The sequence below is a fragment of the Chrysoperla carnea genome, chromosome 4 (genome assembly GCF_905475395.1).
Source record: "Chrysoperla carnea chromosome 4, inChrCarn1.1, whole genome shotgun sequence".
Lineage (NCBI taxonomy): Eukaryota > Metazoa > Arthropoda > Insecta > Neuroptera > Chrysopidae > Chrysoperla > Chrysoperla carnea.
This window is the reverse complement of record NC_058340.1, coordinates 39387299-39402771: the sequence shown is the minus strand read 5'-3', so window position 1 is coordinate 39402771 and position 15473 is coordinate 39387299. Positions and strand designations below refer to the sequence as shown.

Here is a 15473-nt window from a genome sequence, read left to right as displayed (position 1 = left end):
TAAAACGAACTTGTAATATAACTATTATTAAAGCACTACTCATAAGCACGTAGCTCGGTTTTTCTTCAAGATAAATATACTACTAACAAAACTGTGACTGTATCAATTTTTTATATAAACATTTTTCAGTATTCATTGAGATTAGTTTTAGTGTTGTCGCGATATATTTAAAAAGAAACTTATATTCAATCTTATAATATTTATTTAGAACAAAAATTTACATGATTTTTAATATGAATTTGTTCTAGTGCGTGACATTATTATATTTGTATTTAATTTTGTGTTATTTTTTTCAAGTTTATTTGTTTAAAAATACATAAATTTAAAAAAATATGTTGTTTTATTTATGAGATAAGAAATTAGTAATTTTTTCTCTGTCTTGTAACATTTTCGAAGTGTTAACAAAAACGCAAAAATAACACACTTGAGAGACTAAAGTAAAAAAAAAAATGTTAAAAAATGACCTATCACGTTAGCTTGTAGGTGATATTGAATTCTAAAGTGAATTTGTAAACTTTATTTCTAAAGTTTTTAATTTTTTTGTTACAGTGTATGTGAGAAAACACAAAAACATAATCAAGATAATTCGGATGATATTGGTGATAATACAGTTCCTCATATCCAAGGTGGACTCAACAATGACTTATATGCGGTCCCAGTCAAACGACGTCCACAAAATAATAGTCCACCAATTACAGGTGGACAACACATAGTTAACGATTCACCAGAACAAGAAAGGCGGGATGAAAATTTACCACCTGGTTGGGAAAAACATGAAGGTAATAATGAAGTTATATTTTTCTATAATCAAATTTAAATAAAATTAAAGATAAAAAAATACCATGAAATCTACATATGGATGAAGATAGAGTCTGATTTTTGCAGTGATATCTGAATTCCATATAATTGAGATTGAGACCTAAATTTTTTTCTAATAAATGTTAACATTTTTCAATTTTTTATATATTGATTTTGAGATATCGCAACTCAAGATTACGATTCTTGGTCGTTTTTGACAACCTTTGTTTATGAACTTTCGGAAAACATTTGATTAGAAATCTGTTGACTTTATTATGTCTGAGCGGATAGTTTAATATTTTTAATGAAATATCTATTTTCTGGAATTGAAACATTCGATATGTGTGCACTCCTGAAGCTCCAATAAAGAAGCAGAAACAAGTAGGTATATTATATTAATGAGCCAAATCCTTATCTAATTTTTGAAGCCTTTACTTGTTTAGATAGGTATTGTTCGTCTAAAAGTAATCGTCATTTTAGTTGCAAAAATTGATATACAAATCTTTTATCTACGCCCGTGAGATAAGAAATAATTTTCTCACTCATTATGCGTGGGAAAAATAGATACTCCAAATAATTTTCAAAATGTAAACTAATAACAAGTGAAAACAAACAATTGACTGAGTTAATTGTTGAAATACCATGCATAGTCAGTGTTGATTTCTTTATCACATAACACATACAAACATGTGACACATACATAACTGATAATCAAGTATAGTACATATGTAAATGACTTTATAGGTTTCTGCATTACCGACCGACATTTAGTGTATAGTTTGTACACATATTATAAAATTTCCGCCTAATTGGCGTCCTCACGGGTAAACAGTGATGTTTACGAAAAAATGTTTCAAACAAAAGTTGTTTAATTTTTGATAAGGAACATTTTTTACATTTAAACTTTTGTTCTATCTCTAACGGTTTATAAGATGGGTCCTACGGACCCAAGACCCAATTGACCTATGATGCTCATTTACGAACTTGACGTCACTTTTTACGTCCTGAGTACGCTGTAAAAATTTCAGATCGATATCTTTTTTCGTTTTTGAGTTATCGTGTCCACAGACGGGCGGACGGACGGACGGACGGACAACCGAAAATGGACTAATTAGGTGATTCTATGAACACCTATGACAAAATTTTTTTCCTAGCATCATTATTTTTAAGCGTTACAAACTTGGGACTAAACTCAATGTCATGACAAATGTTAAATATTAATTTTTGTTTAATTTCACATTTTAGAGGCGTAGATAAAGTTTTTACGATATACGTGTGATAACGCACTTATTACTAATGTAATTCTGCGATTGTCCAAATCGTGCCACGCACTCGTTATACAAATTTCACTGGCGTTCGTTAATAATGCTGTTAACTCACTAGTATCGTAAATAACTATTTCGATTGTGTTGGGTGCCCATATTATAATCAAAACAAGAAAACATGTCTATACCCCTTGTGTTTGCTGCACTTCGACCACTTCAAATTTTTTACAAAAAGAGTTTTGCTCGATAAATATTCAAATATTTGTTTCTAACGTGAAAATCAACGGTAAACAAAAAAGATTTAAAATGAATAAAAAATTTGGGGGAGCTTCCTTCGAATCGTAACCTTGAATCGTGGTATCTCAAAGTCAATATATAAAAAATTGGAAAATGTTGACTGATAGATATTATTAATTTACAAATACTTTAACTAAAGTATTAAATTTCCGATTAATATATACATTTTTTCAAATGCGAACGAAAATTTGTAATTTATTTTTATTTTTTCCTTGCGGTTGAAAATCGTAAATGAAACGATATAAAAATGTGTATTGATTACTATATTTTTTCACAAGGGATGATACTAAAAACTCAAAATTTTTGTAAAGCATAGAATGAATTAGTGTCACAAACTACAAATAAACATAATATTTTAATGTTTATTATATATTATATGAAAATAAAATAAACAAAACTAAAGGAAATTGAAAATATATCTATATTGAAAATCAAAAAGAATGTATGTAAATTACATATGTATGAAAAAAAAAAAACAAAATTGAAACCTTTTGATCTGTTTTATAGATAATGATGGCCCATATTATTGGCATATCAAAAGTGGAACGATACAAAGAGAATTACCTGAAATGCCTGCATGTATGAAAGAAAATAAAAAATCCTCCTCGTCATTGAAGGATTCAGATAATGTAAGTTGTAAAAAAAATAACACACAAACAACATAAGCATGTTTTTCTTAGTTGGTACCTACCTTTTTTTATGATTTTTCATATTTTCTTTTTATTACGAAGAAATAACAACGTATAACAGTTTCCAACCTAGTATTTTGTGAAAAATCCAATATGATAAATTATAAAATATAAAATCCAAGCCTGTTTTATCCAGGATCCGAAAAACGTCTATATGGATGAAGACATCAGTAGTTGTAAATACTTGACTGAAAATTATGACCAATACGAATATTTTAGTAAATCAAATATGTACCGATCTTGGCTTGTACTATCGAAATGTAATTGAATTTCAATTTAACGCCCTTTGTTTCATAGTTCTTTGTTAACATGTGTAAATTGCCAAAGACTTGAATTACTGATCTGAACACCCGGATTAAAAATATCCCCTAACTACAGAAAGATTTCATCTGAGTTTGGCGATTGAAAGCTCGATGTATTGATTGGTATGGAGATTAAATTTTCTATGCCAGACTATTATAGCTAATTCAAATATATGATGACCTCTTTGTTTACAAAATACATATCTAAAAAAACAAAATAGTCCTGAATTTTCTTAACAATATCTCTACCTCACAAAATGTAAATTTTTGTTGTTTAAACATTGGGACTTTAAGAAGAAATGAGATACAACTGACACTTCGCATTCAATAAAAAAGAAAAGCATCACACATAACCTAAATTTATATTTTCCTTTATTACCAAATATTCTGGACATTTCCAACCATTTGATATTTTTATACTGATTCGCTCAATCTATTAGAATCTATTAGAGATTAGAGGTTACCGATCCTGTCTCTTAGAGATCATGGTAGACTAGACAGTGACGTCGAGACAACAATTTCCTAATACCTAGGGCCATCTAAAATAAGCTTTTAAAGATAGCGATAACGAATGGCATTGCAAAGTAGTTACTGTGATTGATAAGTTTTATTAACCATTCCGAAAATAATGAGTGTAAAATACAGAAAAATTATGTATTTGTATCGTATTTCCTGTACACCGAGCGCACAGTAGGCACACGAAATAAAAATTTTGTCTCATTTACTTTATAGATATTAAAATACGAATCAAGTATGATAAGTTCAGTAACAAGAAGTAGTACAAGTTCAGCCTTGGATATGGACTTGGAAGAGCGTAAACGAAAAGATGACGTAGCATTTAAGTGAGTTACTTTTTTTTATGTAATAAGCCACAAACTTACATTTCTCAACTTACAATTTATCTATTACTATGCAGACGGCGGAGTTATCCAGCAAGAGCGGAACCAGATTCAAAAGAACGGCCAATTAGGTTTGCTGTTCGATCATTAGGATGGGTGGAAATTGCGGAAGACGATTTAACACCCGAACGAAGTAGTAAAGCTGTTAATAAATGTATTGTTGATTTATCACTTGGGCGAAATGATTTATTGGATGTTGTTGGGCGATGGGGTGATGTAAGTTATTATTTTACTATTCCCAGTTTTTAATTTAGCTTCAATTTTAAAAAATAAACTGAATTATGTAAATAGAAAAAAATTTTACCGCCAAATCATGAGACTATAAATTATTCCTTTGTATTCGGAACCAAAAAGATTGTAATTGAATTATTAGGAAGTTAGCTGCACCAAATTAAATACTAAAAACATATTTCCATAACATATACATATTTATTTTTACCTACACATTCATATAAATGTGTATATCCATACACAAATATTTCTTTTTGCTTTACTTACTAAGATTTTTGATAACTTCGTATAATTCACTCACAGATGGCGAGATTATACTTCGCAATATAACTTAATAATATTTCGCGCATGGGTTCAATATTCAATCAGAAATTAAAACGCGTTGTGTTTGCTCTTGCTTGATCTATCTAATACGTTAATTAATTATTTTACAGGGAAAAGATTTATTTATGGATTTAGACGAAGGCGCTTTAAAATTAATTGATCCAGAAAATTTGACGGTATTAAATACTCAACCAATACATACGATTCGAGTATGGGGTGTTGGCAGAGACAATGGAAGGTAATGAATGATTTCACTTTATAATTTATAATTTAACAAATAAATTTAGTAATTTTACTTTTATATAAACTTACAAAATAAAAATAAAATAAAAAAATTTGCCTAAAAATTTAGAAGAATAATAAAAATCATAGATTAAAAATTTAGAATAATACATTGTAGTCTGACTGTAGTCTAATATTCTTGTTATAATATTGTTTCATTTATGCGCTGTGATGATATTGGGTGGTCACAACAGGGAAAGGTAACATAAAATTTGTAGTTGTATTGCGTAAAATTTTATTTTGATACGTTTAGTTTTACGAAATTGCATGATTTATTATTTTTTGCATGTTTATTTTATTTTAAGAACTAACATTAAGGGTATGTTTTACCTTCATAGATTAATTTTAATCATTAATTATTAGTCTCCGACAATAAAAGAAGAAAATTGAAATTCTTCGCTGAGTATCGGGCAAGGTAACATATGGTTCTTAAATACCAAAGTTTTGCTCCCTATTAATCTGAGCCGAGTTTGCTCTCGTCTCCAGACTGGGAAATGGAAAGATCATTGGTTTGAGGACAAGGAATTTACAAAATTCTCTATAGAGCTTTTGGAAATAATCGTTGAATTATTTTTAACTTCCACGTATAAGAAGTTATTGAGTGAAATCGACTTCGTTGAGGTGTTGATCGAAGCGTATTAACAGAAATATGATCCGAAGGAAATTTCATGACATTCGGTCGAGTCGTTTCGGGTCGGCGGACTTTTTTTTTAAATTCTTTCTTAACGATATTGCGCGAACACAAAATGATATCAACTTTGTTGAAGTGTTGATCGAAGCGTATTAACGGCAATATGATCCGAAAATAATTTCATAACATTCGGTCGAGTTGTTTCGTTTCGTTAAATTGCTCAATTAAGGATTTCTTAAATTGTTCCAAAAAGATTTTCCTACTCTTATAATGTTTTTGTGTTTGCTCCATTTAGAAGAAATTTGAATTCCCCAAATTTTAATAAAAGATAGTATATAATTTTAAGCTGAAGGGATAGTATATAATTAATTTCTTCGGAGACATCGGATGAAATTCGGACAGGTGACAGCCCTATTGAATTAATGTTTTTTTCTTCTTCAATGATTCAAGGAATTGTTGAAAAACATTGTGTGTATTATAATATCAAATATTTGGCCAGGTTTTTTGGTTTTTATTAAATTATACAAAATTTATCAATGAGTGGTATTTATGCCATTTGATTCCATAACAAAGAAGTATTATTTCGAAACAAAAATTTGATAAATTACCAAAAAGACTGGCCGTTATTAATATGTTTGTGTGCATTACAAATTAAAATAATTTATTGGCTGGTATTAAACATTCGCATTTTGATTTTATCTAACAGGGATTTTGCATATGTAGCACGTGATCGCACAACACGTAAGCATATGTGTCATGTGTTCCGTTGTGATATGCCTGCACGTACAATCGCAAATACATTACGTGATATATGTAAGCGTATTATGATCGAGCGAAGTTTACAACAAAGTTTAGCAAAGCCAGTGGATATAAGTAGTGGTCGATCTAGTCTTGCAACACGACCAACAAATTTACCAACAGAACATCGACGATCACATAGAAATGGTCAAACATTAGTCAGTAAGTGTTTTTATTTGGTATTTCTGCAAGGCAAATTTTAAAATTACAAAAGTATTTATTTATGAAAATTTATTTATAGCACAATCGTTTCCAACGCCAATGGAAGAACCAAAGAAAATACTTCGTGCACAATATTTAGGAAGTACACAAGTAGCACAAGCTACCGGAATGGATACATTAAATGATGCAATTGATTTATTATCATCACGAACACCAGATACGTGGCAACAAGTTAATGTTGCTGTAGCTCCATCCATGATTTCAATTTTACACCCAGGGGTGAGAATTTTTATCGATTTTCTGATGAACTCTATGTAACTAAAAGTATTTTCTATTGTTGCAGGATGATAATCGCCTCATAGCCGAATGTCGAGTTAGATATTTATCATTTTTAGGAATTGGACGAAATGTCAAACAATGTGCTTTTATCATGCACACCGCACAGGATTTATTTATAGCTCATGTATTTCATTGTGAACCCTCATCAGGGGCGTTATGTAAAACAATTGAAGCAGCTTGTAAAGTAAGTTAACCGGAAAAAAACATCTAAAAGACGTCATTTCAATATCAATTTTCAATTATAGCTTAGATACCAAAAATGTTTGGATGCTCATCCACAAGGACAAGCATACAATCGAAATCAAAGTGGAGCACACACACCTGGACGTGGATTAGGTGCCACATTAAAGTCATTAGTTGGTTCGTTAACGGGTCGACGATCACGGGGTTCAGAATCCTGAGACGAGGCACAGTCTCTGCAGGAATTATGGCCATTACCTGCAGAGCGGGAAATAATACCACATCGTCATTTACAATCCCCACTTACATTAAAATATTTATGTGGTGGTAGTCCCCCGTCAGCAAGTCTCCGATCATTGTTGTCACCAACATTGGAACCAAGACGAATACATCTATCACGATGGGATTCAGCGACTTAGTTATAATTTTTTTATTTATCATTTGTATCACATTTTTATTTTTTAAACTAGTGTGCTATTTAATTAATTGTTTAATTAATAAAAACAAAACTATTATATATAATAATAAAATAATAAAAATAAACATGCCATAAACTTGTAAAATATATAAAGAATAAATACTTTAATTGTTTTTTAAAATATAATTTTTATGTCATAAAAAATAAGTTAAAACTAATATTTTTGATGTTTGGAAAAAATCTATTAAATTATAGGCGAAATCAGATAAATGATACAGCTCTGAAGGCGTGGATTTTAGGTTACAATATTTTAAACTCAGAATTTTTATTCTCTTGTTTTCACCAACGTAGGTAAAATAAGATCGATGAGCTGCATTTCGTCTATTTTGATGCGCAGTCATTCTTTACTTTCTGAATTTGAAGGCATTGTGGAAAAGCCCATATTCCTCTTTGCCAAGGGTTTAATTTAAAGAAAGGGGCAAAAACTTTGTCATTTCTATTACAGAAAATCTAAAAAATACGATAGTCACGAAATAATGACTGTCGCTATCATTACAGTGTTACGAAATAAAGTCTGTCACTATCATTATCATTATAGCCGATTGTCACGAAACAAATTGAATTATTGTTTCAAAATTTGGTTTGCGAGTCGACAATGGGTAGTATTAACGCCAACACGTTGGATAAATTAAATTTCTCAGATAGATTTTAAACTATAATATTGAGAATATGAGCTATTAAAAAATAAATATTGTAAAATCTTAGATTCACGCCTGCGCTTCTCGGCTAAATAATAAATTGATATAAGGAAAATAGTCTTGAGATTATTAAATTGTTATTTTTTGATTGTAAATTGTTACGGAGTTATCGAATGACTTGTATTTTCAAGTAAATTTTATCAAAATGTTTTACAGAAAATAAAAATATATATCAAAAATCGCTATAGAATAATAAAATATCAAATATTTTATAAAAATTTTGGAAACTTTGGTATATTCACTGAAGGGGGGTAATTAATTTAACATTTCATTTCTAATTTATAAACAGCTTAAAATATCCAATTTGTATAGCAAATACAGAAAGTATCAGTTGGACATTAAATCATCAAAAGTTTCATTAACCATACTGGTAGATATTTTAGAACGCAAGCAAAGTCAACCAGACATCAATTATAGTGTCCTGGATAGTGCTATTGTTTAACTAAATAAAAAGACTTCCCTTACTTTGAACTAAAGAAACGTGAGCGCTGTAAAATTAAATCATTTCACCTATACTTTCGTTTGAATAATATTCAAGACTCAAATTATATAACATTCAGCCGTGTAAAATTAAAATTTATTAATTAATTATTCATAATTAAAACAAAAATCTTATCATTTTTGTAAGTTTATGGAATGATAGAAAATCGTTAATGAAAGAAAAGTACCAAACCAAACTAACGATTTAATTTGAAAAAAAAAACTTTAAAAATAAACACTTATTTAAAATATAAATGGAGACTTGTAATTTATATACATAATAAATATATTTTTAGTTGATAAATGTCATATAAAAAAAAAACTATTATAGTGAAGCAAAATGGCAACAAAATTTAGTGTAGATAATTCAAAAAATTATACGTAATTCTATGATAAGTCGATAATGAATATGATTTATATGATAAATATAATTATAGACTTTATTATATATCTCTTTGAAGAAACATTTAATGCAATTTTGAAACATTGCATAAAAATTATTTTTATAGATAGGTTTTTTTTTTTAAAACTTCTCTTGTTGCGCTTATTAATTTTATTATAAATTTAATTTTTATGAAAATGAATTTAAAACCCAAGGAGAATATTTACGGAATTTTGTCGATCAGTATTAGACGAAAGCTATGTGTTGAAAATGAATGAATTTTAGTATTCGACAAATGTAATTGTTATTTAAAATTACCATAATTCTTATAATAAACGTCACTAAAAATTGAAAATATTAAGTTTCTTTTTTTTTTTTATATATTCCGTCTAGTCATTCTGGAAATTTACGAGATGAAATTTATCCAGATTATTAATTCTTATAAAATACAATGATGTAAAAATAACTAAATTTAATGAAACTAAATGAATTTGGAAAATTTCTGTAGGGCTTTTGTCCACTTCAGAAAATATTCATAAAGCTACTCCCCGAGCTTTAGCTCCTAAGTGGGTAAGGTATTGAGCAGATTATTACTATTATAATTTCTATTCATCGATATAAGAAAAGTAATTTGAAATAATTCGTTATTTAAATTTTGAGTTACGAAATTCACTCTTTAGCTGAAACAATAATACTGAATGTTGATTTAGAAAATAAATTTGAAAATTTGATCCTGTGTGGTAAGTGTTAAAGCAGCCTATTAAAAGTGATATTAATTAACTAACTATATGGATGAAAACTGTTGTACTCGATTAGTCTTCTAATTCAACCGTAAATTCTCCTCACAGCAATAAGCTTTACTGAAGAAAATTAATATTTCCTTTTTGTAAGTATAATATTTATGCAATGTAAAATAATCACTCTTTGATGCTAATATGCGCTGCATTTGTCTTAAGAGTCTTGAATTTGAAAAAAATATATGCAAAAATCTATAATCATGCTTATAAAAAAAAAAACTTGCAAATAGAGGGACCCAGTAGAATTTTGTCACATCTTTATTTTTATATATTGAAAATTATTCTATTTATATTGAACACACTGCCTGAGACCATAATGACATATTATATTGGCTGCACAAACAAAAAGTTAAACAAAACTTGACATATCTCAAAAAATATATTATCAATTTCAATTGATTTCAATATTTATAGATTTTTTTGTTTAAATTAAGTATCAAATTTATTATGAAATGGATTTTTGGTGCAGTCAAGAAGCGCATCGCGTCATCAGTCTCTTATAATCAGTTTTTTTTTTTTTTTTTTTTTCAAAATAATGTCTCAAATATTGTGAATTTCAGAAAATATTTTAATTTTTTTTAAAATATAATCCTCAAACCTAAATCTCATTGTGTACAATTATATGGAGTAAACTTGTGAGACACGTACGATATAAAAAGTGCGCTAATAACCTACATAATTGGATACAAATCCTTTGTCTTTTGGAAGCGTGCCCAAATTTCACTTATGAGGATTATTATTATTCCGAATACAATGTTAATTTGAAATACTTTAAAATGAGTCATTATTGATGCTATCTCCGAAAAAAGTGGTTAAAACAATAGGGCCTCCTATTTCTATAAAAGATTTAGATTTTTTTAACATGATTAGGCATTCGAAACTTGGTAACTTTCTGTGTGATTTCACGTTTTTGCCAATTGAGACTCATAATTTGACAGCTAGATCCATTATTCTTTCTTAAAAAACGATGAAAATTCTTTTATTTTATACTTTTCTCTTCCATTAATAATAAATTTGCATATATTTAAAGTGAGAAGAGCTTTTATTTTACTAAAATTTTATTCCAGTCCTATTTAAATTATTTAATTTTATTACAATAATAAACGAAATAAAATAATGACCCCGTTCATAAAACAAAATAATTTTCATGCATTAAATAACACATAATAAAATGATTTAAAATTTCCAAAAGTATAACAAATAAAAATTGAGATTGTTAACAGATACTCAAACTTTTGGCGAAATACTTGCACGTTATCCCATTCTTTTGTGATTACTGTTGGCAGTTAATTCGGCTATAACAACATATGATTTCGAAGCTCCCATTCAACTAGTTATGGTGCTTAAACTAAAAATAATGAAGCTTAAAAATCGATGTAGTTTTATGAACTCGGCCACTAAAAATACAATTTTCAACCTTCCAAAAACCGTATATATTTAGTCTTTGTTTAATATTAGAGTGTATCAATAATTTTGTTACCACATTATAACGACGGCCAAATATTTGTTAAAAATTACCATTAATTTTTATTAAAATTATTCCGTTAAATATTATTGAGTTTAAAAAAAGGATTCAAACTTGATCCTAAAGAATATTGCTTCGCTTTTAAAACATCACCCCTTAATTCACCACACACCTCCTACACAAAACACGACACGTAAATCTATCAAACATAAAATTCCTATTTGAAAAGGCCAGTGTGAATAAACAACAAAAAAACTCATGGCATCTCGAAAAATGCTTTATTGCCTCTTTTATCTTCGTCAAAAATATGTGAACACATTTTTGTACAGCTTTTGAGAAAAAAAATGTAGTCATATTTATTTTGAGTAAAAAAATTGTACAAAATTATATTCATGAATAAATGAAGCAACCAAAAAATGCAAATTATTGATTATATTGGAGTGACAATATTTGTAAAAAAAAATTAATAACTAACTATTCCAATTTGAGGCTTTTTTTATTTCGTACGAATGATGTGTGCGTATAAATCGGACGATTGTGCATAATGTTTATGGATGTGTATGTTTCAAAAACCATTGTGTGTGCAATTCATTATTGTGCGTATAGGTTTTAAGAACAAAAATATGTTATTATCTTAACTGCTTACTAAACAAAATAACACTGTTACTAAAAACTACAGAATATTATAAAATATAATTCCTATTTTGTTAATATGCTATGTTGTACGTAATATAAATATGAATATTATAAAAAATAAAAAGAATAATTAAAATTTTGTCATTCGCAGAAAAGTGGGCAAGGTGGTGTTTAAAAATTATAACACAATTATTATTTCAGTAACGTTTTAATCTTTTTATAAAATTTTCATCAGACATCTAAAATCAACAAAACACATCCTAACCAGTATACAATTATAATTACGTCATTTTTCGTAGAAGTAATATATAGAAGTTATTAAAAATTATGCTGCACATTTTAGTCATATTGCAAATTAACAGAGTTTACGCTCTTTTAATTCATTAAATAAATTATTATACGCGATCTAAATAACACAAGCTTGCATCAACAAATAATACTTGTATTGTCACATATATTCGTGACTGTCACTAGATGACAAAGGTGTCGCTTCTTATAATATTGCAGTTTGATTTATTTTTCAAATTATTTATTACTCGGTTTATACTTATTTAAGATATAATTATATATATTACTCAAATTATTAGTGTCGTAGTATTAGTTAAATAAGTATACCTAAACCCAGTAGTAAATAATTTGAAAAATAAATCACACTGAAATTTTACAAGCAGCGATACTGTTGAAAAACTTTATCATTCGGTGTCAGTTTTAAGATTTGTAATAGTAATTCACTGATAGCAGTGCAATAAATTTATCCTGTGTGAATGAAATAGGTAATTCTAAGATATTAATGGATCGAGCGTCTTGATTAAGAACGTGACCACCATATAGATAAGGATAAATGGGGTTTGCAGTCACCATTTGTCTCCCAACAATGATTTCCAGCAATCGCGCTTTATCCTTTCCACTTTGTTGAAACATCTAATTTATCACTACTCTAGTACAGATGACATTATTAGAGACAGATAAAGAATTAACTTGTTTTTACTCCTTAAAGCTTTATTAGTTAGAGCTTTCTGGCAGTGATTGGAATGGTATAGCCGTATGAAAAATACAAATACCTAAGAAAAATCAAATTAGATAGCAAAATCGATTTTCTTTGGGTAGGTATTATGTTAATAAATGTTACAAGTGTACTCAAGTTTGATTTCTATACCCCTAATTTACATTTAAAACTCATCGATCTTAAAATATTAATATTATTCTCAATTAGGCTGTGATCTTTTTGTCACGTCAATAGAATTTTTTTCAGAATTGTGGCCCGCGACATGTTTTGCTCTTTTTTCATTTTTCTATTAATTATGTTCAAAAACTAATTTTTATATTTATATTATGTACACATAGTAAAAATGTTTATTCTCTATAAAAGAAAACACGGCTGTGCTCGAGAAATGGAAGCTTAACTGTTTGATGCGAATTTTTATGGTTAAATTGTAAAAAAAAATTCTTAGCTAAAATTTGGATGGTTTTTTGAAAACAAATATTTAAAGAACCGCTTTGTGTGGACAATTTAACATACAAAAAATTTTAGTAGTTAGATATTTAAAAAAAATTTAATCGCTCTTTAAACAGTAGTTAGATAATAAATGTTTTTTAGAGCCATTATTCGATGTACTACGAATTTTAAATAGATTTTCCCTTAGATGACAATGACAAGTGTATATACAATAAAAAATTTGTATACATAATAGAAAAAAGTCTATTTTTCTTCACAAATTATAGCTAAGAGATAAAATAAAACTGACTGATGAGGAAAAGTTTTAAAGAAAATAAACATTGATTAAAAGAAAATAATAATTTTATATCTGTACTTTGAACAAATGGAATTTTCCCACATAATTAAATAAATATTGTAATTAAATGTTAAAAAAACACTTATTAAAATTTTTTTTAGTATATATTATAGAATTGCATCTTTTAAAGTGTGCGGGTGAGATAAAAGCACATATACTTTATTCTTTTTGTAATATTGTGAATGTATTTAAAAAGAAATTGAATACATCATGGAAAAAGAGAAAAATTTACAAATAGAGCATGGTTAATTATAAAAACACTGTTTTCCTTGTTTTGTAAATATTATACGAAATAATACCGAGTTTTTTCAATGAGAGACAAGACAATTTTTCGACAGATTAAAATAAATTGGGTTAATACGGGACGAAGAAGATTTGAATTTATATATCATTAACACAGAAAAATATTTCTTGTATATATTTGTAAGATTTAAAAAATGCAAAATTTTTTGATAATAAGAAATATTTATATTTATTTATCGTAGAAAAAAAGATGGTAAGTTTGTAAATATAGAAGATATAGACGATATTACAGTGGATAAAAAAAAACATCTCTAATGCTTTAGAAATGCTTTATAATCGTACGTGGTTTTTATTGTGCTTACTTAAAAAATTAAAATACGTAAATAGTTAATTGAAAATAAGAGAAATTAAAATGATTTTAAAAGAAAGTCGTGTAGAGATGTCTTAACTCTTATTGGAGGAACTATGAAATGAAATTTTTTAATAGTCCAATTGATGAAACTCTAAAATAAGCGAGTGCTCAATAAGTTGTCTACAAGATTAATTTTCAAAATATTTTTCATTTTATCATTCATAATATATTTTCTTGAGAATAGCGTTTTCTGAAGATTTGAACAAATTCAAAATATGCAGATCTTTAGGTATTTAATTGATTTTTTGGGTATCTTGAAAATTATGGTTTATTGGTTACAATGAAATAATATTTTGTTTTAATGAAGAATTTCGAATATGTATTCTAGTGTCACATTAAACGTTACAGAAATGTTTAACACTCTTAATGTTACACATCGGGTAAAATGTCGTAACATAGATCCTACAAAGCACTTTAAATAACATTCTTCCAGTTTTACTGTTGTAAAAATTTCGAAAAACTTTTTTGAAATCCAATAACTTCGAGAAGAGAATATTTTGACAAGGACGTGATTCTAATAAAATAAAAAAATATTAATTTATAAAAAATTAATCTTGTACGCAATTGTATTGCGCGAGTGAATTTTAAACTGAATTATAATCACAAAATAATGTGATAGAAAATGATGAAAAAAATTAGGTAGTGAAAATATCTATAAAAAGAAATGAGACAATCTTTGTATCACGCGAGTTATTTCAAAATGATTGTGATGCATTGGATCACGTAAAAATGAAACGATCAAAAATCTAGATAAAATATATATAAAAAAAAAACACATTTTTTGTAATATTTACGAAAATGATTACGACATATTAATCTAGACGAAAAAAAAAAACGTAAACTTGAATACAAAATGTAATAAAAAGTTTATTATTTATATTTTATACAAATT

At 27.6% G+C, this 15473-nt stretch overlaps 1 protein-coding gene across 3 annotated transcripts in view; it reads left to right on the top strand.

Moving 5' to 3' along the window:
- LOC123298197 (protein Fe65 homolog) overlaps positions 1-7663 on the top strand; it is a 218335-nt gene extending 210672 nt beyond the window's left edge. For 2 of the 3 annotated variants that reach the window (XM_044880137.1, XM_044880139.1), the window contains 10 exons: positions 550-779; positions 2868-2989; positions 4084-4193; positions 4268-4466; positions 4916-5043; positions 5282-5287; positions 6425-6678; positions 6758-6957; positions 7022-7201; positions 7263-7663. In XM_044880137.1, the coding sequence (XP_044736072.1) occupies positions 550-779; positions 2868-2989; positions 4084-4193; positions 4268-4466; positions 4916-5043; positions 5282-5287; positions 6425-6678; positions 6758-6957; positions 7022-7201; positions 7263-7418 (1585 nt within the window). In that variant the 3' untranslated portion in view covers positions 7419-7663. The remainder of the gene's footprint in view (positions 1-549; positions 780-2867; positions 2990-4083; positions 4194-4267; positions 4467-4915; positions 5044-5281; positions 5288-6424; positions 6679-6757; positions 6958-7021; positions 7202-7262) is intronic. The other variant, XM_044880138.1, reaches the window with a different exon arrangement.
- Positions 7664-15473: the final 7810 nt, after the last annotated feature.